The sequence below is a fragment of the Passer domesticus genome, chromosome 12 (assembly GCF_036417665.1).
Source record: "Passer domesticus isolate bPasDom1 chromosome 12, bPasDom1.hap1, whole genome shotgun sequence".
Classification (NCBI taxonomy): Eukaryota; Metazoa; Chordata; class Aves; order Passeriformes; family Passeridae; genus Passer; species Passer domesticus.
Window position 1 is genome coordinate 16,053,856 of NC_087485.1, and position 23,602 is coordinate 16,077,457.

General features: G+C 47.7%; 2 protein-coding genes across 2 annotated transcripts; both read left to right on the forward strand.

The window, feature by feature from the left end:
* The first annotated feature begins 417 nt into the window (after window positions 1-417).
* On the forward strand, window positions 418-8,691 carry LOC135279637 (hypoxanthine-guanine phosphoribosyltransferase-like). Its single transcript, XM_064387096.1, has 9 exons — window positions 418-533; window positions 3,398-3,504; window positions 4,008-4,194; window positions 4,518-4,580; window positions 5,128-5,145; window positions 5,341-5,423; window positions 6,448-6,494; window positions 7,165-7,241; window positions 8,563-8,691. Exons 1-9 carry the CDS (start codon window positions 516-518, stop codon window positions 8,608-8,610), a joined length of 648 nt encoding a protein of 215 aa, XP_064243166.1. The 5' UTR covers window positions 418-515; the 3' UTR covers window positions 8,611-8,691.
* A 2,142-nt stretch (window positions 8,692-10,833) lies between these two features.
* LOC135279717 (hydrocephalus-inducing protein-like) lies at window positions 10,834-23,008 on the forward strand. Its single transcript, XM_064387168.1, has 11 exons — window positions 10,834-11,288; window positions 11,465-11,604; window positions 13,099-13,261; window positions 14,213-14,311; window positions 15,010-15,219; window positions 16,745-16,873; window positions 19,282-19,459; window positions 19,932-20,152; window positions 20,878-21,011; window positions 21,979-22,115; window positions 22,746-23,008. The coding sequence occupies exons 1-11, from the start codon at window positions 11,217-11,219 to the stop codon at window positions 23,006-23,008; spliced, it is 1,746 nt and encodes a 581-aa protein (XP_064243238.1). The 5' UTR covers window positions 10,834-11,216.
* The last annotated feature ends 594 nt before the right edge of the window (window positions 23,009-23,602 follow it).

Here is a 23,602-nt window from a genome sequence, read left to right on the forward strand (position 1 = left end):
TTATCATTGACTGACATTTTCTGACAGCAAGTTATAACAAGAATATTTAAAAGCCATGGACTTTGTCACAACAATGGATTGTGTGAACAAACACTGTGTAAGAAAATGGTATACAAAGTTACCTTTTACACATACACCACTGATTTACCACCGGCTACAACCAAATATCTGATGTGCGTTTTCAGTTTAAAACCCCACCTCAGATTCTACCTAGTCCTTCCCATTAGTTTGATTCTTGAGCTTCTCTTTTGCATCTCCCTTGTTCCCCACATCTTTATTCTCACTGGTTACAGCAGGGCTCAACTCATTTTATTTCTGGTTAATCTGATTAGGTAAGAACCTGGGATTGTGATGTCAGTGCATTAGCAGAAGGAAGTAATGCTTCCTGCAGGAAGGATGGCAATTTTGACCTTTTAGAAGCAAGTCATGGTCTGACTAGAAGATTAAATCAGGGCAAGCCAAACTGCAGTAGTTACACCAAGTCATTCTGCAAGAGCATCCTTCAAAGAGGGATTATGGCTCATGGACTGCAGGTAAGAAAGCATAATGTCCTTGTGCTTGGTTATTTGCCTGAAGGGAGCTTTTGCTGGGGGGAAAGCTCAGCTTCAGCAAAAATAGCAGAGCATTAGAAATACTGGCTAATGAAAGGCTTTGGTTCTTATATTTACTCAGCAGAAAAGATGGCTTTCAGAGCAGAGGCATCTTGGTAAGGCTCACTTCTCTACAAATGCATGACATTATTTGACTTTAACATACCTATATTCATATTCTTTCATTCTGTGCTGATGAAACAATAGTTATGCATTTATCTACTGTATGAAATTGCTGTAGTTCATTTTGTTGTTTTTTTCCATTTAAACTCAGAAACTTACAGCAGTAATTGAACAGATGAGACTGCAACTAAATGAAATTACTAATTCCTCAAGTTATAAACTCATTATTTAAAAAATTAATGATTTCGTATGACAGTTTAGTAGATTGCTATATTATTATGGGCTGTCACTATATTATTCAGCATATGCCAAGGCAATATTAACAATGCAAAGGCTTTAATCAGCCTGTAAGGCAGGTTGCTGTGGTGATGGGGTGCTCAAACTGATGCAATCCTTAAAGTTCTGGTTTTGAACCTTTCATCAGGCTTTTAAAAATGCTTCCCACAGAGGATATTGTTGTAGCAGATATTATTTGTACCCAAGACTCTCAATGAGCAGAGCTGTTAAACCAAGTGACAGCTACAAAGCAGCTACTGCACTGCTGGAGTAGCTTTAAGCAGTAATGACTATTCACACCTATATGCCTCAAGATTACCTTTATTTTACAGTTACATCCACACAGACAAACTCATCCCTCACTTGAGCTGAAGCAGTTGTGATGTCACTCAAGTGCAGCAGGAAGTTCAGTTTGGCAAGGAGGCTGACCTTTAAATTGCCGTGCAGAAGAAATGCTGTGCATTTATAACTGCAAAAGCAGATGTAAAGCTGAAGTCCATTGAATACTGCAATCAGTATCATGATTAGGCAAAAGAAGCTGCTCACATTTACAGGGAGCATTATCACTGTGTTTAAGCTGCAGTTAAGTAGGATGAAATAGACGTGGGAATCTTGGAGACAAACCAAAACCCAAACAAAACAAACAGCACATTTTATACTGGTGTCGGTGACTATCCTTAAAGGTGCTTTTTTTTGATACTTCAAATGATAATGATGTCAGAGTCTCATACCCTGCCTGTGTATTCACCACTAGCAGCCTCCCAGAGGCAGAAATGGGCCAGTTTCAAGCTGTCCAGCTGGGTAAATTGAACATCAAGCCATGAGCAGCTCTGCACTCACTAAAGCTTCTCTCAGTGATGTGGCACAGCCTGACCCAGCTGATCCCAGCGTACCTGCAGAATATGCTCATCCCAGCCAGGATGGGCTTCTATATCCATTGCCTTGTGCTACTATAATCTGTTCTCTGAAACTTCCTTTTACAGCTGTCTCCAGTTTTATCTTTAAATGCAGGAAGCTATTTGCAGCCAATTTAAAATAAATGGCAGTAATTGGTTATTTCATTTTTGGCTGCCATGAGTTTTGCAAGTAATAACCTACTACTGCCTCCTACAGTCCATTTTTCTTTTCTTCCTAAGCACTTATCTCTCCTGTGCCAAAGAAAAGGAAAACTAAAACCAATTCATCTGTCCAAAAAGTTTGCAGATTTAACTTGTTGTTAGCAATACTTTATGCTGTTACTGCTGAATCCACAGCTCTGAGCTTTTAGAAAGATGCTTTACTGTGTTCTGTGGAAGGTAACTGGTATGTAGATAACATATTTTTCACTGTTGAAGCTTTAAGCCAGCTCTGAATTTTTTTTTTCAGTTCTGTATTTTTATCAACATCAGGGCAGTATCAGGTGTAATAAAAGCTCATGAATTTGAGAGGATTTTTTCTATAACTTATATATTAATCTTATTCACAATTCTTCATACTTCCTTGTATGTTTCCTTGCCTGCTTTTGTACCACCACTTTATAAGTGAACACAGCATTCATCAAGGTCTTGAAGGGAGGTAGAATCCAAAGACACCGATCTGTTTGGGGCCAGAAGAGAAACCCAAATGGAGATTATGGATCTTCTAGACACACAGACATCTCTGGGTGCAAGAGCCTGAAATCAGCATGTTGAATAAAGAACTAATCTGAAACCCTGGAAGCAAAAAGGGTTAGGGTCCAGATCTGTGGGACATAGCCCTGGCCAGACCCCAGCCATGATGAGGAGCACTCTGCTCCAAAGGCAAACAGCACAACAGCTTCCCACCTATGGGCACCCTCTGCAGCTTCCCCGCTTCCCAATGCCATCCCAAAGCTTCTCCTTTGGAGTGAGCCATCTTCCTTGTCCTCTGAGACAGCTAATGGCTGGAATGTCAAAAGTTCAGCTGTGAATTCAGGCTTAGAAAGCAGAATTTTCTCTTTTACACAGTGGAAAACTATGATCAAGGCAGAGCAGCACCTCAAAGTCACATGCTGACCTGTAATCCCAATCTCCTTGATTTACATTTTAATTTTCACTTGTCTACCACACGAGCAAGCTACTGAGCTCTGCAGAACAGCAAATGGAACAAGAGGAGAAGTTGTTATTGTTTTGGGTGGCTTTTTAAAGGAGTTGATGGTGGCCAAGAATTTATCTCATAATGACTATGTACTTGTTTATCCATTCACAACTCCATTCAAAACTCAGCCACCAGCTCCTGAGTTATCAGATTGTGAACACTTCTAGCAGAAAGATCAAGAACTCTCAGAAATAATTTTATTTTGACACATTATTGGGGGTGGAGAAATTTTTTCTTCACACTATCAGAGACTGGAAGCTTTTTCTTGTATGGCTTTGTTGCTAGTTTTAGACTAACTTCCCTTTCCCTTGCAGATAAGAGATGAGGAAAGCGGCTACAACAAAAACCTGTTTTGCATTCCTAAACATTATGAAGAAGATTTAGAAAGAGTCTTCATTCCTCATGGACTCATCCTGGACAGGTATGAGGGCAAACAGAAAAGAACAGGGACAGTGATGCCAATTTTTGTCCCTCCAAATGAAAAGACCAAGGTCCTTGCCCTGTGCAGCATATGAGAAACATGGAAACCCAGCAGCCTAACGCTTCTGTCTTGAAGTCTAGTACAACAGGGGCTCTATGGACAGGATTCCTCTACAAACTCAGTTAAGCTTGTATCAAATATCTTTAAGACCTCCTATCCTGCAATATTAAGGTTTATGGATTAAATCAGTTTGAGCTGTGCAAATATGTAACTAACTTTAGTTACATATTTGTAACTCAAATATCTTTAAGACCTCCTATCCTGCAATATTAAGGTTTATGGATTAAATCAGCTTGTACTGTGCAAATATGTAACGAACTTTCCTATGATTTGCTGTGGTAACAATTTGTTAGCTATAAAAACATAACAGCAAGATGAGAATTTTTAAAATTATTTCCAGAATTCCCTTTTGTTTTTTGTTTGTTTTTTTTTTCCTCTCACAGGACAGAACGTTTGGCTAGAGATATCATGCAAGACATGGGAAGTCATCACATTGTTGCACTCTGTGTCCTTAAAGGAGGCTATAAATTCTTTGCTGATTTGCTGGACCATATAAAAGCATTAAATCAAAATGGTGATAAATCAGTGCCTGTTACCGTGGATTTTGTCAGAATAAAAAAAAGCTACTGTGTAAGCAACTTTCTTTTCTTTGGAAAATTGACTCTCTTCATAGACTGGCATTCTAAATACTGGTAGTTTGAGTTTATGCATACCAAAGCTGAGCATTCTGTTCAAATTACGTACTAAAAAGGAACTGATTTACAGATCTTCCCCAAAGGGTGGATATTACACATTCACTGGAATAAACATATAGCAGAACACTCGACAAAGCCAAGGGCAGAGCTCAAAGTCCCTCCTCTTGAAAAAAGCAAGAGCAGCACACCTTTCAAATAAATACAGGATAACAGTTTGGGCATGCTTTATGAGACTTCAATCTTTCTTTCTCCTTCTAGAATGATTCACCTGCAAAAAAAATCAGTTTTGTTGGAGAGGAACTGTCTACACTAAAGGGGAAGGTACGAATTAGCATCTTCAGCTTTAAAAGGGAAAGAACTGCTCTTGTATATTTTCCAGGAAATCCATATTTATTAAGATTTTGATACTGAATACTTCCAGCCACTTAACACTGATTTAAATTTCTGGGCTTTGAAACAGTGAATAATTCCCACTGATCTCAGTGGAAACTTGAAGTGATCAGTGATGAATGCTCCCAAAGATCCTATTCCACATTTTATCCCAGAATGCCCAGAAATGAACCATACTAAACTGACTCATTCAGTGTGGCTCCAGAATACTAGTGCAATACATAGAGCAATGTATAGACCTGACATAGGTGCCTTTATCACCATATTGTAAGCTTTCATAAATACTTACAGAGAGACTCTTCAGAAAGCACCAAAATAAAGTCAGTAGTTCAAGTGACAATCTCCTTTGAAAATCAGTGCAACTTCCTTTAACTGAGGATTTTGGTGTGCTTTTCTTGGCTGTATAATTTGCTGAAAATTGACATTTAAGTATTTTCTTTTCTTTTCTTTCCTTCTTTCCCTATGTAATCTCTTCCAGAATGTGTTAGTAGTAGAGGTAAGTAATGACTGAACAAGGGGTGGAATGACAAGGATTTTTTCTCCCTTCTTTTCAAATTAATACACATTACATATAAAATAATACTTAATTATGCTACTGGGCTGCCAGGTTGTTACGCTCTAATTTAATCCACTTACAGTCTGGTTTTCCTTTCAAACTTGAAGGATAATTTATTTTTTTTATCTCTTTCAGGACATTATTGAGACTGGTAGAACAATGAAAGCTCTACTTTCAAAAATAAAAGACAAGAAACCAAGGATGGTAAAAGTTGTAAGGTACAAAGATATAGCCACTAACTTAATGTATTCAAATCATTTGGGTGAATAGTCAGTGTATGCTGACAGGTGTTTGCTTGGCTTGAAGGTTGGGGGTGAGGAAGCAAATGCAGGAAGTAATCCTTATCCAGCTGCTGAAAAATTAAGTGTTTTTTAAACTGGGAAATTTACCTGTGCACTACCATCTTCACTGCTCAAATTAATGGAAAAAGGCTCTTTCCATGCAGTCATAAAGTCTGATGGATTCCCTGTTTCTTACTTTATGTTTGCAGGAAATTAATCTCTTCTGTAGGTTTTTTAACACCACCTCAGGTTGCCTCAATACTAGAATGACAACACTCAGAATATTTCTTAATATCCTCAGCCGTAGAATATTTCTTCATATTCTCAACCGTAGAATTTTCCAGAATCTAAGAGTCTGTCAGCACTGGGAAGATGCCTTCAAGTAGCATTCTAGATTTGCTTTTAGTAGATCTCTAAAAGGATATTTCGTGGAATATCCCTGTGTCTGTCAAGTAACCACAGTGCTTTATAAAAACAGTTGCTTTAAGCATCAGTTACTCAGACAGTCCTTCTAGTGACTGTCAAGGAGGTTCTCAGTTTCTTCTGAGGTGCACAGACAAACTATGAATGGATATGATTTTGCAGAAGAAATCTTCCATTCCTCCCTCCCCCTTCCCTCCCTCCCCCCCTCCCCACTAAAATCATTCCCAGCCACTTGGCCATGCTTCCCCCTTTGTGCTGTTGTAGTGTGCTGAGGCATTGCTGCATGGAAGGGCAAACACCTTGGATTGCAGGAACCGAATACAAAGTCAAGCCCCTTGGACATAAAGAATGAACCTAGATCAGGGCCTTTGCTTCTCCCTCCACTACAAGGCTGAACACTACTCTCTGTGCAATAATCTCACTGTTTTAATTTAAGTGCATGATTTTAGAACCTTATGGAGAGGCATGGCAGAAGGGAAGTCTACAAATTAGAGCAAGACATATTTTAAAAACCAACCATCTCTGCTCTGCCTTACAGCCTGCTTGTTAAAAGGACATGTCAGAGTCCAGGTTACATACCAGACTGTAAGTATCATGTTTTTCTAGCATTTTTTTCTGTATTTTTCAGATCACAGTCTTGCAATTTCACTTCAGCACATCTGACAACTCACACACAGGTTTCATTAAGGACAAGAGAAATGGGGAGAAACTACATAAAAACTTGTGAACTAATGACCAGCTACACCATCCTGAGGCCTCATGACCACCTTCTTTTTTTCCCCGAGTGCAGATTTAGCTACTTCATACACAAATTTAACTATTTAGATAGCAGAAATAAAACCAAATCTTAAGTGTGTTTTGCTCTGCTTTGACCCCAGAGGGCATGTTTTGACATTTGGCATTATTAAACTTGCCTTGTTTCCAAACTGAAAAGTCTACTGAATCACTGTTCATCTACTTTTACTCAAGTAAAATCTCACTCCTTTTCTCCTCTCCCAGGACTAACTCATAACTAGGTTTTAAACAATTATTTTGTTAATAAAAATAATTCTCTTAACACCTTAGTTATATTACTGACTGATGGGAATGGTTTAGATTCTAACCTGTGTCATCAATTTACAGATCAGATTCTTAAGAAAGCACTCTGAAAGAGATGATGCCTATTACTCTCAGTCAAATGTGTCTTGAATACCAACTGTGCACTTAAAAGCTACTTACACCACTGAATTATAAAAATAACTGTATTTTTTTACAGATACAGGCTTTGAAATTCCAGATAAATTTGTAGTTGGATATGCTCTTGACTATAATGAATACTTCAGAGACTTAAATGTAAGTACATGCACATTCCTCCACTGCCAGGTAGCAGGTACCTACCTACCACAGGTACCCAGCAAGAATATTTGCTTCTACTCAGAGCTTCTCAACAATTAAAAAAAAATCTTCAGTTCCAGCTATAAACTTCCATTAAAAGAGCAAAACCATATTTAAGGTGCCGAGTTGGTAATGCAAGGTAGGCGCATAAGAAATGTTTGTGCTTCACCTTTTCATAATTTACTCCACAAGTCTCATGGCTCAGCCATGCTGCAGGACATTCGGAACCCCAAGGATGGTGAGCAGCATACAGTCTGTGGCCCAATCTGAAAATAAAATAACTTGTAATTTGACTTTAATTGGATATTTGCCTGTCTCTCGTTCAATCCTATGTTGCTATTCTGCCACCAAGTCTTTAAAGTGGCTGTGCAGGGGCTCCGTGTGAAGGTTTTCCACACACTTATGGATAACATGGCTACAAGGTCTCTCTTCCCTTATTCTATTACAGCTTCCTTAGGCTGCACAGAGTAGTAGACTTGGAAACATCATAAACTAATAGGGTTGATCTGTTTTCAAATGTCCTTCCTTAATTCTCGTTAACCCAGAAAATTTTTCACTTCTAAGTCTTTACTAAGACGTCAGTTCTGCTGAAGACACAAAATCTGTGCTATTGCTCTGCAGCATGAAGGCAAATGCAGTTCTTTAGGATATATAAACCTATATGATGCCTTGTGAAGGCTGACCTAGAACAGAGGTTAGATGGATTTAAAGAACAAAGTAGGGATTTCCTAAAAGGCCTCAATAGATCCACCTTGGGCAGCACAAGAGCCCAGCCAGGGCTGCACCCAAGATGACCAAAATGGTCACAAAATGCACGACTGCTCACAGGGTGTCTCGCTGTGATCAGTTCTGCTCCATTTGCATATTGGAGTTAATTGTCCAATTACAGCTTTAGCCCATGCAGTCCCATCCTTCTTGTTTTTCTCTCCTCAGTCCATGTTGTTTCTGCTCTTGGGCCTGAGATTTGGATCATTTGTCCTTGGTCCCCAGCTAGAGAAGGAATTGTTTTTTCTCCCTGCTCTGTGCAGAGAGCTCACCATCCCCTAATATGAAACTCATAACTACACAGTAAAGCAGCACAGAATCTGAAAAATGTAAAATCTAAAACCTAAGGCATCATATATATTACAGATAAACTTTACTGCAAGCAGGAAACTTGCAACGATTATGGTTCTAGTGTGTTTTTATTACAATGCTGGGAATGCAATTGAAAATCCGTCTTGCATTTCATTCGAAGACAGAGATTGATAAATATTGTACTTTTTTTTTTTTCCTTTAGCACATCTGTATTCTGAAAGAGAATGCCAAAGAGAAATACAGCATGTGATAACATCAGTCTCCGGAGCACTAATTCCCGGCTGCAGATTAGGTGACAAAGATTACACCATGAAATTACTTTTGCTACTTGTGTGTCCCTAAGAAGAACGAGAAGGACCCAGGACCCGCAGCTCGCCGATTCCCCGTGTCTATGCGCTGAACACAAACTGCTGAGACCCCGGGATTTTCCCGTTGTGGAGCAGCCCGGAGCTGGGGCCGAGGCTCTGGCGATATCGAGCGCTGCCGCCGAGCCCCTCACGCTCCGGGCCCGGCAGCGAATCCACCCCGCTGTGCCCGGGGACCGAGGGGGCACCAGGGCTGGAACAGCGGGGACCGAGCGGGGACCGAGGCACATCGAGGGCGGAACGAGGAGGGAACGAGGCGGGACCGAGGGGGGAACGAGGCGGGACCGAGGGGGGACCGAGGCGGGACCGAGGCGGGACCGCGGCCCGCCCAGCGCCACCGCCCGGCCCCGCCCGGCCTCAGCGTCAGCCTCGGCCCCCGGCCCGGCCCGGCCCGGCCCGGCCCCGCGCTCGGTGCCGCGGTTGCCGGGTGACCGCAAACTCGGCTGCAGAGTCTGAGCCGGCCATGCGGCCTCAGCGCCAGAGCTCGGCCCCGGCTGCTCGTCCGCAGCCTCGGCGCGTTCGGGCGGCTGCACTCGGCGATTCGCCAAGTGCATTGTTCGCAGATCGTTGTTTTCTGTGAGCGAGTGCTGAGCGTTCGCGGAGATTTTGTCTCTGCGAGCAACTCCAGAACTCGCAAAGCATTGGTCTTTGCGAGGGACTCCTAAATTCGCAGAACATTGGTTTCTGTGAGGGAGTCTTGAACTCGCAGAACATTGGTCTTTGCAAGGGAGTCCTGAAATTTTTTTTAAGGTAAAGATTGGCCCAAGTTTTACTTTCTGGTTTTGTCACATCTCTGCTCTGAAAGAGAATGCCAAAGGGAAATACAGGATGGAATAAAGCCAGTCTCCAGTTCGGTGGCATGTACAGCTGAGGGGATGAACAATAGATGGTCTACTGATGGTGCTTTTTCTCACTGAAGAAATACAACATTTCCTAAATATACTAGTCTATACACTTTTTCCCTATAGTATTTACTTAAACTGTTTAAAGGTGAATGAGTTCTGTTCAAGTTTCAGTGGGTTGTTATGATCTGGTTATTAAAATTATTAAAGAGATGTCCCTGAATTAAGGTGCAAAATTAGACCATATGCCAAAGTCAACAGTCTGGATTTTGTGTAACAGTCAATGTGAGGGAGAGAGAGGGAGAAAGAAATAGAAAAAGGAGGGGGGAGGGAGGGGTCTGGGAAGGGGGGAAGAAAGACAGTGACAGAGACAGATTTAGTAGAAAATTTCACCATTCCATGGATCCCATCCCATCCCATTCAGTCCTCTTCCGGTCTTCTCTGTGGTGAGGTCTTGCAAAACGTAAGAGTGCAATGGATTAATGCAGATTTGGGCAAGGTGGGACTGCCCAGGTGCCTCCCTGGGGTGGGACAAGTTTGGCTCTGTCTCTTGCTAGTTTTGAATAATCTAAAATCTTTAGCGCCAGTATATCCTTTGAGTCTGCCATGAATTGGGTTGTGGATTTTCAGATCTGTTGTGTTACTTTGCATGCCATGCAGTCATCTGGTGCAAGGACTCAGGAATGGCTCTGGGGGCACTTTGGGGGTCTTTGATGGGCTATGACACCCCCTGAGCTGCCCCTGCTGGGAATGTCCCCTGGATGTGGCCTTCTGGGGGTGGGGGGTTTTAGAGCTGAGCCAGTTTGTGTGAGGGAGGATGGGTGTCCACTGCCCCTTACCAGAGGTTGCGCCACACACCCAAAATTCCCTCCTGCCCCTCTGTTGATGGGAGGTTTGTGTGCAAACCTGGCCTCAGCAGAGGAGTCTGTGGCTATGACCTCCCCAGCCTGAAGGCAGACAGAGCTGATTTTCAGGAGAGCTGCTGGCTTTGGCTTTGTTGTGGATATATTTTTCTCCCTCAGCCTCTCTCACTTGTCCCCAGACCTGAGCTAATAGGACAATAGTGTCACCTTTATCTTGTCTCAAGTTCCTTAGGTGGCTTAACTCACAGTCCCAAGTTCCAGTCAGGAGGCATTTTCAGGGAAGGGTGGGCTTGGGTGGTCTCAGCTTCTTTATTCAGTTTTGTCACAATGGGCAAAAAGTCCTTTATAGCAATATTTAAGCCATGAGCCATAACATTCCAGACTCCCCCAAGTCCAGTGAGGAGCAGCTGAGAGAGCAGGGGTTGTTTAGCCTAAAGAAGAGGAGGTCCATTCAAGCTCTTTTTAAATAATATTTAAACTACAGCTTTGTCTGTTCTAAGTATTATTAATGTTCAGCCCTTTAGCTCCAGGTTTGAGTATGATCCATCTTTGAATTGCACAAGGCAGCCATATAGTCCAAATAAAGCCCAGCTAGAGGCCTAACAATACTAGCCACTTATGCCAAACAAGCATTTAGCTACTTTCAAATAATATAAAATCTTTAGCACCAGTATATATATCCTTTGAGTCTGCCATGAATTGGGTTCCGGATTTTCAGAGTTCCATTGTTGTTCCTTCCAGTTTTGTTGAGGCCTTGTCGCTCATCTGCGACATCCTCCCTTCAAAATGGCGTCTGGATTCCCGAAAAAGACACCGACACCTCGTCTTTTGCTCAGGGACAGACTGCAGCCTAACACTGTGAGTAGGCTCTGGGGCTGTGTTAAGGCTGGAAACTCCCCTGTTGTCCCTGGTGTCCCTGCCCCTGCTGTCCAGCAGTGCTGGGAAGCTGCAGAGCCCCTGCCCAGCTCTTTGTGCCGTGCTGCTGTTGGTGGGGGCTGTCCTGGTGCAGTAGGGAACACTGTGTGATGTTTCAGGGACAGCCCAGCGCCTTGGAGTTTGGCTGCATCCTGGCTGGCACTGAAGAAGTACATTCTCTGAAGATGACCAACTGCAGCTCACTTCCCATCCAGTACCACTGGTCATTCCATTCCAGCAGCCAGGTGAACAGGTTGAGGTATGTGCACCTTTGCCCTCTCCTTGAAGCCCTTCTTGCTGATGTCCTGTTTGCACTTGGCAAAGAACAAAGCTGTTTGCCTAGGATCTGGCAAATAACACTGAGCAGCCGTGCTCAGGCTGGATGCTCAGGGAATAGGTTTTCCACCAGTCTGGTGCTGCATAGTCCCCATAGTGGTTTCCCCTGGGAAGGAAAGCTGGGGTGAAAGCTGCTTTCTCAGACATCTGTGGCCTGAGGCAATGTCCACCTTGATGAAGGGCTCCTAGTCCCAGCTCCCACAGTGCTGCTGGAGGCCCTTCTGGCCCCTCTGCTTTGGGATGGGTCCTCTCTGCAGGAGCTGCTCTCTGCTCCTTGCCTTCCTCCCTTGCATTGTGCTGGAGGATGCCCAGAAAGTCCCAAGGCCAAAGAACCACTTAGGGCTGATGCTGAAGATCTTGTTACCTTCCCTTTCTTTCTTTGCTGAGACAACTCCTTTAGTGCCAGGACGATTTCTTTCCCAGGGGTCAGCTTTCAGTGGACACCTTGGCATCTTCACTCCCTTTTTTTGTGATACTTGTTACTCATTTTGACTTTTCCCTGCAACATGTCCCTTATGGATTCTGAATTGGTTGACAGCAGGACTTGTTCATCACATCATCTCCTCTCCCTGTCTCCCAGAGAGTTTCTACTCTAGAGTGAAAAATGTCATTGTCCAGGCACCATGGTCCTGGGAAGTTGCCTCAAACCATTCATTCCACTAAAGACAGTGCAGAAGATGATTAGGGATCTCTTGGGGGTTATGATGAGAGAGCCAGCAATGAAACCCAGCCTTAGATAACAAGCTACAAAGCAAAAGTGCTTCACTGGGGAGCAGGTCATTACAGGCCCTGAACGCCTGTGTGGGAATGGAGCATCCAGGTTGTGTTTGGCTGTGGGAGCACTTGCAGCTCAGCAGGGTGACAGGCAGGCACAGCTTGACTGTGTCCCTCACGTGGCATTAGAAACACAAGCAGAGTTACCCTGAGCACCTGCTTCAATTTAAAATGGGGAATGTGACCTGAGTCACCTGGGAGGGTTGGAAAATGCCAACCAACCCCCCAGCACTGTCAGGGAAACATTCCTGATAAATACCTGGTGGAGCTGCAGAGTTTCTGGTGTTGGGCACTGGGGGGGCTGTGCTGGCTCATCACTGCCTGGGTCTGCCCCTCAAATCTCACCTTTTTGCTTGCCTTCTCTGTCTTTTCCTCTCCCACTCTGCTTTTTGCTTCCCCTAAGATATTAATCCCTGTCCTCTGTAGTTCCTCAATGCAAGCATTTGCAGCTGCTGCAGCATCTCAGTGTCATCCCTGGGCTGCCTTTAGAACAGACCTGCTCCAGCCTGGATTGGGAAGGGCTGGATCAAAGCATTTCTCAGTTCAGTGTGCCAGCACCCACCCAGGGGCTGCACCCTGAGCAGGAGCTGCTCGTGCACTCCTCCCACTGCAGGTCCCTGTTCACAGTTATCTTATTTTCCAGAGATGAGCTTCACCCACCTAAATTCAAACCCCAGCCACCAAAGGGGAAGATAACCTGTTTGGATCGCCGGGCATCTCAATGGAGACACTTCAGGATTAGAAAGGAGGAGGCAGCCAGCACCCTGAAAGAAGTGCAGGATTTATACCAATCTTTAGGAGTAAAGGTAGATTTTCTTGTACATCTACTGCTTGTGTTGCCTCCCAGCCTGCCACCAGCAAGTCATGCTCATGCTGAGCTCCCTTTTTGCTGCCCTGCTGTCCTGTGCCCTGACAGTGGCTGGGCAGCAGGACCAGTGGCTGGACATGGGGTGAGAGGGAGGGAGCAATAGGAGAGTTTTCCTTGGAGAAGCTCACTCAGATCCTACAGGCCTGTGTTGAGTGTGGGGTTTTTTGCCTTGTTTCCTTCACAATGTAAGATGAGGCTTTTATCTGCATCATTATGGTAAGAGCTCCAGCTTTCTTCCCAGAGCAAGCTGTGATGAGTCCTGGTCTCCATGTACCCTCTTCCCAAGCCAGCCAGACTCCCTGTTTCCAGGTCTCTGCTTTCAGCCGGGAGCTGGTATTGCACTGGTGGCCTGATATATGGTCTCCTCAAGCCAGGTCTCATAAGCTCTTGGAGATCTATGTCACACCCAAGATAGCTCAGCTACCTTAGAAGGCATAAAATCAGCAGGATGGCTTCTGTGGTAGTGTTGGAAAGAACTACCAGTTCTTTCAAGTTTTAATAAAAGACAAAATAACAAAACTCTTTACAGAGAAAAACCAAGCCAGGTGCAAGAGGTTCTTGCTGCTGGTAAAAGACCTCACAAAAGCAATTCCTTTCTTTGTTGTCTTCTTCTTCTAGTAAATTGCTTAGGCGGGACTTTTTGGCTTCTGTCCAATTAGCTATCCTTAAGTTTGAGGTGAAGTCCCCCATGTCCTATGAGGTGTCTTTTTACCTAATCCAGAAAAGAAACTTCTGGACTTTTTTCCTTTTTTAGAGAGACAAAGGATAGTTTTGTCACTCCATCAACAGGGGGCACATTCCTACAGTGGCCCTGAAGCTGTCTAACAAACTGAGACTTTGCAAGTGGCTGTCTCTTCCTCCTAGCATAGAAAATGGCTTGTTTTTTCAGGTGCCACCACAAACTCCTGGAAACCCTCAGCTCCCAGTAGGGTTTGAGGAATTCAGGTGCTCCATGGACTTCCCACACACTCCCCTCGAAGCAGAGAAGGTAAGAGGGAGTGTGTCTCACTTGCACATTGTCAGTGTGGCAAGCAGGGCTGGAGCTCCCAGTGCCACTGGTGGCCCTCAGCATTGGCCACACAGGGGCCTCCCATCCCTGCAGGCCCATCACAAAGTGCTGCTGGAGCAGCTGGTTGTTGGAGAGGCCGTGCAGGACACACTGTAGGGCTGCCCAAGGATGCTGTGCAGCACCTGTGGAGGGCATTGCTCCCCCTGGAACTCCTCAGGTGGTGCATAGGAAATTTATGGAGGAGCTTTGGCTGTAGCACCTTGAGAAAGCAGCATTTAATTCAGAGAGAGAGGGGAAGAGCCTCAGGAGTCAGATGAGCAGGGCTGGAGTCCTTCACTCAGCTCCAAGAGATCTCACTCTGAGTCTCCTCCTTTTCTAAAAACAGTAAGAAATGCTTTTTAAAGGCAAGTTGTGCCATTAGAGAATTTCTACTGCCAGGAGACATCCCCGTTCACTTTCATGTAATGCACTAATTAATGCATTGATCCATGAGTATGGGAGAAGATTTTCCCCATGGTCCCTGCACTGGTCAGTGGCATGGATGCAAGATGAGATCAGGGTGATTCTGGCTGTGTTTGGGGAATAGGCCCTCCAGGTACAGCTGCACTTTGCTCCAAGATGCTCTTCTGCATCCATTTCCATGCTCCACACCTCAGTCTCTCCTGTCTTCCATGCAGGCTTTCAGGATCGTGCCACTGTCAGGTGTGCTGCAGCCAGGAGAGAGCCAGCAGGTCTCCTTCACCTTCTGTGGCCACCTGGACACCATCTCCAATGTCACGGTGCTGTGCCACGTGGAGGGAGGCCCCAGCTACGAGGTGGTGCTGACTGGGGAGGCCTCACGTGCCAGCTACTCCCTGAGGCCCCGGGAGATCAGCTGTGGCTCTCAGGTACCACACACGTCCCCTGGTGTTGTGGTGCTCTTTCTGTTTGAGGTTGGTTTAACCCATTCCCCTCCATGGTTTGTAATGGTTCAGCCTGGAATTCCCCTTTCTTCCTTTGAGCTGCCCCTCCCCAGCATAAGAGTCCTGTCAATCTTTTGTCTCCTCCCCTGTTACCCCGGTTACCTCTTGTCAATCCCTCCCCGAGCTCCTGTCCATCTCTCACTGGCCTCTCCTTTCCTTCCAGAAAATTCTTCCCTTGCCAGTGGGTGATTGGATCAGGAACAAAGGTCCCTCCTTTCTACCATCCCTATTCGCCCAACAAGTATCTGTTACAAGTTTGTCCCCTCCTAGGTTTTCCCTGATTGTTTGCTTTGTTATCCTCCCTCAAGTGTTCCACCCCCTGTATATGCTGTGTTCCCGCCTTCCCTTGGGTCTCTTCCCTGCTGGATTCCCTGGAGACAAATAAAGCCTCTGGACTGTGCCCCCGAGAAGAGTCCCTCTTTTCTTCATTCCACTTCATCTATCTGCTGCCCACCGCTGCCTCCTGACGAGGCGCTCCCCGGACGCCCCTGGCGCATCTGGGAAGTGACCCCCGCTGTCAGCCGCTGTGCCACAGCTTGGCCGGTGCGATCTCCTCCCCTGCCCGGGGGAGTAGAGAGGATTTGGGACAGCAGCGCGGCACCCTGACACAGCTCCTTGCCTTGGGACCACGGCCAGTGGGCTCCTGCCCACCTCGCTCCAGGGCTCCCTTCCCTTCCCAGCCCCTTTGTTGGCTCTGGGGCTTGGAAGTACAACCTTTGAGGGACACATCTGCCATCCAAGCTGGTTAAAATGGCCATCTCCAAGCCTCTCCAAAATGCTGGGAATGCCTCATTTTCAGGGTACCTAACACTGCCTCCTGGGGCAGGCAGGGTCCCAGTGGGGGTGCTCTGAGGAGTGTGTCCCTGAGACACCCCTCTGCTGATCCACACCTAAAGCCTGACCTCCGAGGAGATGCTCTTGTCTAATGCTTGTGCTTAATCCACACAACAATCAAGGGAAGAAGTTGGGCTTCCAGTCACTATAGTTGGAGAGACTGTCCCAGAATAATCCCCCCTTCTCTCTTTTCCAGTTGAAAGCCCACAGATATTTCCAGCTGCTGGCCCTGTTTGTGTTGTCCTGTGTGACTCCCTTGTTGCATCTATGTTGCTTGCCAATGCTTGCATGCAGGTGCCTTTTCTCCTGGAATGCCTCAGTGCTGTCTGTTTCTCCTGGCTGTTGGTGACCCCTCAGAGTGCAGGGGGCCTGTGTCCCCTGGTTCATTTATTGCTGGCCCTCACAGGGTTGTTACCACCCCTCTGTGTGCTGCCAGAGCTCCCTGCTGCTGTGCAGGTGCCCTGTGCCTGGGGGTTCCCCAGGTTCCCAAGGGCCCCTGTCTCCTCCCTGGTCCCTGCTCCCAGGATGTGTCTGCTTTCAATCCCAGGAGAGAGGAAGGAGATTCCCAGCAGCAGGCCTGGGTCTGTAACTTCCCTCTCCTGTGCCTTCTCTCCAGATGTTTAACGAAATTCATCACAGCAATGTCACCCTGGCAAACAGTGGCAAGATTGAATTCAGCTGGGTGCTAAACCCTAGCCCAGCAGACAAGCATTTGCCTGGTGTGTTTCTGGTCAAGCCCACCACTGTAAGTAGCACAAGTGACTGACCCCAGCCCTGTGTCAGGTGGCCCAGGAGAGTGTTAAAGGGAAAAAAAAAACGGGGGGGGGGGGTGTAAGGGAGGGGAAAATGTCAAAGCGGAAAACCCCAACCCTAGCCATGAGAGAGACAGGGCTGTGAGCAATTTCTGCTGGGGGCAGAGAAAGTCAAACAACTCTCCTGACAGACTCCCCCATGGCCTTGGCTGGTGGGTGGCTCTGCTGTCAGAGGCTGACCCCAGCGGGAGGCACAGCTGTGTTGGTCACTGTCCTGTCCTGTAAGGGGAGTAGAGGAGAATTCTTTTTGATAGATTTCTCGGACGAAAATAAGGCACAAACGCAGCAAGTTTATATCTGAAAACTGTTTATTGATAAGGAAAGGTCATGGTCCCAACCAGAGTGGGAATAGAAAAGAGAGCAGAGAAAGAAAACGAGAAACGGAGAGGGTAACCCAGGAGCCCTGGGGCGCTGTGTCGGGTCCTGCTCGGCAGATGGAGCAGCTGTGCTGCCAACCGCACCGAGCGTGTGTGCCCGCATCGGCGGGCCGGGCTCCATCCGCCGGCAGCAGGGCCGGCTGTCCCGCGGGACGCGGCCGGGCCGGGCTCCATCCGCCGGCAGCAGGGCCGGCTGTCCCGCGGGACGCGGCCGGGCCGGGCTCGATCCGCCGGCAGCAGGGCCGGCTGTCCCGCGGGACGCGGCCGGGCCGGGCTCCGCAGCCGCGGGCTGTCACGGTCGGGGCGCGGCGGCTGCTCCCTCGGGGAAGCAGCGGAGCACTGGGTTGCCGTGGCGAGCGGGCAAGCGGCGACAGCAGCGTAGACAGCGAAGAAGCGGCTCTGCAGAGAGCCGGACCCTGCAGGTGCTCCAAGCCCAACAAAAAACCAAAAATGGCAGGGAAAAACTGGCAGTGTTATCTACTATTATATGCTGAGATTCCTCCCATAGTTCAGCCCGTTTAGGACTTTTTTGTTCAGACGGGCAAAATTTTACTGGGCTTCGGGGTCTGCCCGCCTCCAACGGGGTGGTCGTTTGCAGCTCCCCAGACATTTTCTCCTAGCAACCTCATTTACACACGAGATGTGTTAAGGTTCCCAGCATGTCTACAGCCCCTACAATAATTTTTCACCCCATGTCAGAAAGGGGATTTATAAATGCATGTTGAGGCATAAGTAAAAATTTAATTGGTTGCCCACAGTCACTCTGGGGACCCCGACGGCTGAGATCTCAGGCTGTGCTGGCACTGGAGTGTTTCTGAGGGTCACCTTACCCAGGCTGTGTGATCACATATCCCTTACACAGGCCTGCTGCTCCCTGACTCCTCCAGCTTTGTTGCTGTGCAGCGGCTTTGTGGGGCAGTGAGGGGGCCAGGGAGCAGCGGGGCTGGAAGAGCAGGGAGAAGAATCAGCAGCATCCCACCACTGTCCAAGCTTCTCAGTCCTGCCTGGGATGTCTTTGAGCCGAAGCAGCACTCCTGCCTGTGTTCCTCCTTGCAGTGGGAAGAGGAAGCAATTGGTTTCCCCATTTCTTCACGCCTCTCTCCTACAAGGGATGAGAAGAGCGGTGGCCCTGCTCAGTGTGGGGACTTCCCTTCCACAGCAGCAGCAGAAGAGCCTTTTTGTGTTGAGGCAGGCTCTTGCTGGCTGAGGGCAAACCCCATCAGCAGCAGAGCTGTGCTCACATCGGGCTGTGCTGGGGCTGCAGCCTTATGAGCCCTGGGGAAGACACACGGCACCCCGGGGTCAGAGGCTTGACCTTTCAGGCACAAGGAAGGTAGAAGCTGTGAGAAACAAAGCCTCTTCCTCAGTTAAAATTTAAAGAAAATTTAATAAGAGACAACAAAGGATCAAGTCAATAAAGTAGAAGTAAAAGCGCTGGGTGCTTGACTTGGGTGCTTAGCCACAACCAGAGGCACGCACCAGTCAACACAGCAATACCCCTTATATACCCTGGGTATTGCATCAGCCTAATCCATATTTACAAATGGTTATACATATTGAAGCATTATAACATAGTTCCTTGTCTGTCCCACCTTTTTGGAGCATGTGCAGTTGTCCTAGTCCTGGTCATTTTGTGACTTTTTGACACATTCAACAGGTTTCCATTCCTTCATTGGTTAAATGTTAATATTGCAACAACTCTTCACCAACACTGATATCACAACACAACATTCTCATTAAAAGAACTCTATAATTTAGCAAAATTTCTTTTACAAAAGTCATCATTATAAAACACATAGTATTTAACAGCTGTGAAAGCCAATACTGTAATATATTTATCATGAAGGTAGTGTGATCTGATGGTTTCTTCTAGATGAGAACCTGTGTTCTCAGCCTGTCTGTCCCCTGAGCCATCCCCATCGAACACTCTGATGCATTCCCTCCCTCTTCTCCTGTCCCTGCAGGGCTCCATTGCACCTGGCAAGAAGCAAGTGCTGAAATTCTCTTACATGCCGGGATTACCAGGAGCCTTCAGCAGGACTTACCAGCTTAAAGTGGGTGACCTGGACCCAGAAAATATCTGCCTGAAAGGAGAAGCATCCTTTCCCATGATCAGTGTCAACCTGCCCTGGAACATCAAAGGTGGGCACTGCCTGTCTGCCCAGGAAGGGCCCCTCTGGTTTTGTTCCCTACCATATGCCCATAGAGCAGCTCATGCCCACCTCCACTGAGCGTGGAGGGTTGCAGGACTCCCAGACCAAGCCAAACCCTCTGACTGCTTCATGAGTCTTGAGCAGAGGATCCCATGTGGGCTTTGTCCCAGGAACCAACCTGCAGAGCCTGCCAGCACATCTGGCAGGGTCCTGAGGGATGATGGCTAGACTGAAAGGCTTGGGAAAGCTGTAAGAGAGGCTGGCAGGGCTTCTGGCAGGGTTGGATCTGTGTGACACTGCAAGGGATGAGATTCAGAGAGGAACAGCAGCATCCACTTTCCATAGATGGCTTGAGGGATTTCTTTCTGGAAGAAACCAGTGTTGGGAGGCAGGGACTTGCCAGCTTAAATGGGACTGGCACTTTGCTCACACTTCTCTTTGTGGATGTTTTCTTCCTTCAGGAAATGAAAAATATGAGAAGACACTGAAACAGCACCTAAGACCCCTGCAACAACACAATCAGAGCAATAAATCAGTTGTTTGTAAGAAGACTCTGAGCCTGAAGACCAAGACCGTGAAGTCTCAGACCCTGAAAACTCAGACCACTAAGAGTCAGACCTTGGAGACTCAGAGTCTCAAGACTCAGAGCCTGGAGCCCTGCATGCTTGACTCTGGCATTGTAGTAAGAGCAGCTGCAGCCCTGTTTGGCACATGCCACCCTCTCCATGTCACCTGAGGCCCTTGCAGCCCACAGCAGCTCCCCAGAGCCCTGACAGCACCTGGGACCTCCCTGCCCACTTACAACCTTGTGTCACCTCAGCACTGCCCCTAGGGCTGCCACTCTTGTCATGGTCTCTTCTGGGGCTGCACCAGCTTCCTGGCTACCCCAGGGAGAGATCCTGAAGGCCATGCTCCAGGGATGGAGTTGATGCTTTGAAGGAGATGCAGATCATTGCTGGGGAGTTCACTGGTCCCAACCCCAGGCCTTCCAGATTTCCAGACCTTAACAGCAGCTGCCTGATTTTGCCCTGGGGCTGTGCTGGTGGTGCTCATCTCCAAGAGGCAGCAGCTTGGTCCCAGTTCCCTTTCAAGACAGCTTTGGTCCAAGCTGCCTTGGTACTGGCTGGGGGCAGGCAAGTATCTGGAGCTCTGGAAGGTTCCTGGCTTGTCTGTCTGCCTGGCCAGAGCAGCTTTGCTAACAGTGTCTGGGCAGGCAAAGATGCTGGAGTGACTTCCCTGGAGATGAGGTCCTGGCTAAGAGAGCAGGAGGTGTCACAGACACTGAGCAGCCAGACAGGAGGACCCCACAGCCCCTCCCAACGAGAGCACGGGGGGATCCTTTCTCAGGTGCAGGTTGGGCCTTGGGAAGGACCTTTGCTAACCAGCCACTGTCTTCCCTTTCCTCAGTTAAACACTCAGATGCAGATAAAGATGATGAACATGCTGATAGAGAGGACTTTTCTAGAGCTGCAGCAAATTCTTCCATCCCATCCCCCAAAGAGCAGGTTCCCTGACAAGGAGCTGTGCCAGAGTCTTGTCAAGTGAGTAGGGACTCCCATCCCCATCTCCAGGTGCCCCGTGGGGAGCACCCAGCCATGTCCCCTTCTCCTGAGAGCTCCTTGTGTCTGCAGAGCTGGGAATAGCCTGGACTCCAGAAGGGGTCTGGTCCTGGTGGCTGTGACACGCTACATGTGAACAGCAGGGTGTCCTCCCTTCCCCAGCACCACGCTGAGCCTTGCCTGCTCAGCTGCCCACAGGTGTGGGGTTCTGTCCCTAGAGCTGGGGGACCCAGTGCACCCCTTCAAGCCCTTCCAGACAGCACAAATTCTGTCCCTGCTGACTAGCTCTGAAAGAGACAGCTCCCAGCTGATGTCTTGGTTCCAGCTAACAGCTGTGCAGCTGTGACACTAAAGAAAAGGAGAAGGGAACTGCACATGTCAGCAAACCCTTTAAAACCCAAAATCAGATGGCTTGAATCCTGGTGGGGTGGCAGGGCTTATCTAGGTGACCTGGTCTGTCCCTTGGCACCATCATGATGCAGCACAAGCACGGGAGGCTTCAGTTCAGGAAGAAGATGCTCTGCAGAACAGCTCATGTGATCTGGTTGCAGAGCAATGGAGGTTTCCTGTGCAGGCAAACCTTATTCCTAGACCCCAAAGCAATTTCAGGCTCAGGCTGTACACCAGGCTAGGCAGTTCCGCTGAGAGCAGTGGAGGCCCAGTGGACTCACCTATACTGGCTTTTCATGGCAGAGGAGCTGTGGAACAGTGTCCATTTCAACTAATTGTATTTTCAGGTACCTTTAGTAGCTGATAAAACCTAGGACCTGCACTCCTCCTGACTTCCCAAAGTCATTGCCAGGTGGTCAGGCCATGGGTTTCATGGGTTTGAGCTGAGTTTTTACAGCAGTGAATAAAGAAATAGCCACTGTATTTGTATGCTTTGTTCACTTGGACATGTAGCCACACTTAAGAACTGTGGTTTAAGGCCTGTCCTTACTCCTTGCAGAGTTGAGCTGCCCCAGTATGTCCTGGACATGGGCCCTGTCCTTAAGGGTTACACTGAGACACACACTCTGAAGATCACCAACCCTGGGCAGATCCCAGTGTCCTTCCAGGCCAATGTATCTGTCCTGCAGGACACAGGTAAGCAGTGCTGGAGACACTTCCTGTGGCCTTGAAGGAGTTGTCTCAGACAGATTAGCTTAAGCCCCTGAACCTGGGGAGGTTTCTGAGCTTTTTCTTCTCAGTGCCCCTGCTGGGAGCTTTAGAGGCAGAACTCTCCTGGCCAGGGACGACCTGGCCTGCCTGTGACTGCCCTAATGCTTCAGTGCAGGGGCCAGATGGGCTCATCACCCTGGTCACCTCTCAGCATCTTCCGCCCCTGGCTCCCACGAGCAGCAAGTTTCTTTGGGCACTCTGTGGGCTTGTTTTGCCAGCCAGTGGGGTCTGCTGTGTTTTGGAAGTGCTTTGTTTGCAGTTCACACTGTCACAGCACTTGTATTCAGCCTCTGTTGAGGAAGCAGCCTGTGCGAGCCTCTGGTGGATCAAAAGGCTTCCAAAAGAGGCCTTGAGGCAAGGCTGTGCTTCCATCACACAGTGGCTCACTGTGGCTGAGGGGTGTTCAGGTGCACTCTTAAGTTGTTGTCCAGGTCACAGCACAGCGTGGGGCTTCTCCCAGGTCTCTCAGTCAGGACACCAATAAGGCCTTAACATGCTTATGTCACATTTTGTGTTTCATGTCTATCTCAGCTGCTTTGTGTTCATCCGTTCAAGGTTTCAGTGTGGACCTGGACCAGAAGAATGGCCTCCCCCCCAACCACACCGTGGCGTTTGACGTGCGCTTCGAAAGTGCCCACAGGCCACAGGGTGACGTGTGGCTCTCACGCGCTGCGGTCGATCTGAGTGAAGGGGCGCCGGCTAGCTGCTCCTTGCGAGACCGCAGAGGGGTGCCACAAGACTGGCCGCCCCCAGGTTCCCGTCGGGACTGCCAGGTAGCGGTGACAGCCGCGGCGTGGGTGCGCAGGCTGGTGCGATGAGAGACACGAGGTTCCGAAACGAAGGAAGGAAAGAAGGTACACCTGTTTGGGTTCCAAGGTGCCTTTAATCCAGGGAAAATCCAGGGACAAATGACAACCAAGGAGGGTCCAGGGACAAGTGTCAAAAGAGGAGGGTTTCGGCTAGCCCTTATAAAGTGAGGAGGCGGGGGTTGTGGAAATACAAGGGAACCAATAGTGGAGGGTACAGGTAAGCTGATGCAATACAAAATAACCAATAAGAAGCACAAGGGGGCGGGAGGAAGCCTCGGGAGCAAATCATAATACAAGCTAGGGATGAGAGACACAGAACTCTCTCGAAAAAAGTAGGGGGGGTCTACATAACTGACAAGGGTAGGAGGCAGCACCACAAAGACTGACATTACTAAATAAGGGTTTGGGGGGAGGAACAGGGGACATCTCACTTTAACGGACAGGCCAGTGGCGGGAAGAATTGGGAAAAACAACTTCGGGACGAACCATTACAGGGGATTACATGGGGGGAAGGGAACAAACCATTATTTAACTATCAAAGAATAATTAACAACAACTTCAAATAATAACCTTAAAACACACAACGCCACATCTCCCCCTTTT

Excerpts from the sequence above, each read along its gene's own strand:
- LOC135279717 (XM_064387168.1), top strand. The coding sequence starts at position 11,217 with ATGGCGTCTGGATTCCCGAAAAAGACACCGACACCTCGTCTTTTGCTC. Across the intron at positions 16,874-19,281 it reads TTCTGGTCAAGCCCACCACT|GGCTCCATTGCACCTGGCAA; the intron begins GTAAGTAGCACA and ends CTGTCCCTGCAG. Across the intron at positions 21,012-21,978 it reads CTGTGCCAGAGTCTTGTCAA|AGTTGAGCTGCCCCAGTATG; the intron begins GTGAGTAGGGAC and ends TACTCCTTGCAG.
- LOC135279637 (XM_064387096.1), top strand. Across the intron at positions 3,505-4,007 it reads CATGGACTCATCCTGGACAG|GACAGAACGTTTGGCTAGAG; the intron begins GTATGAGGGCAA and ends TTCCTCTCACAG. Across the intron at positions 4,195-4,517 it reads GAATAAAAAAAAGCTACTGT|AATGATTCACCTGCAAAAAA; the intron begins GTAAGCAACTTT and ends TTCTCCTTCTAG.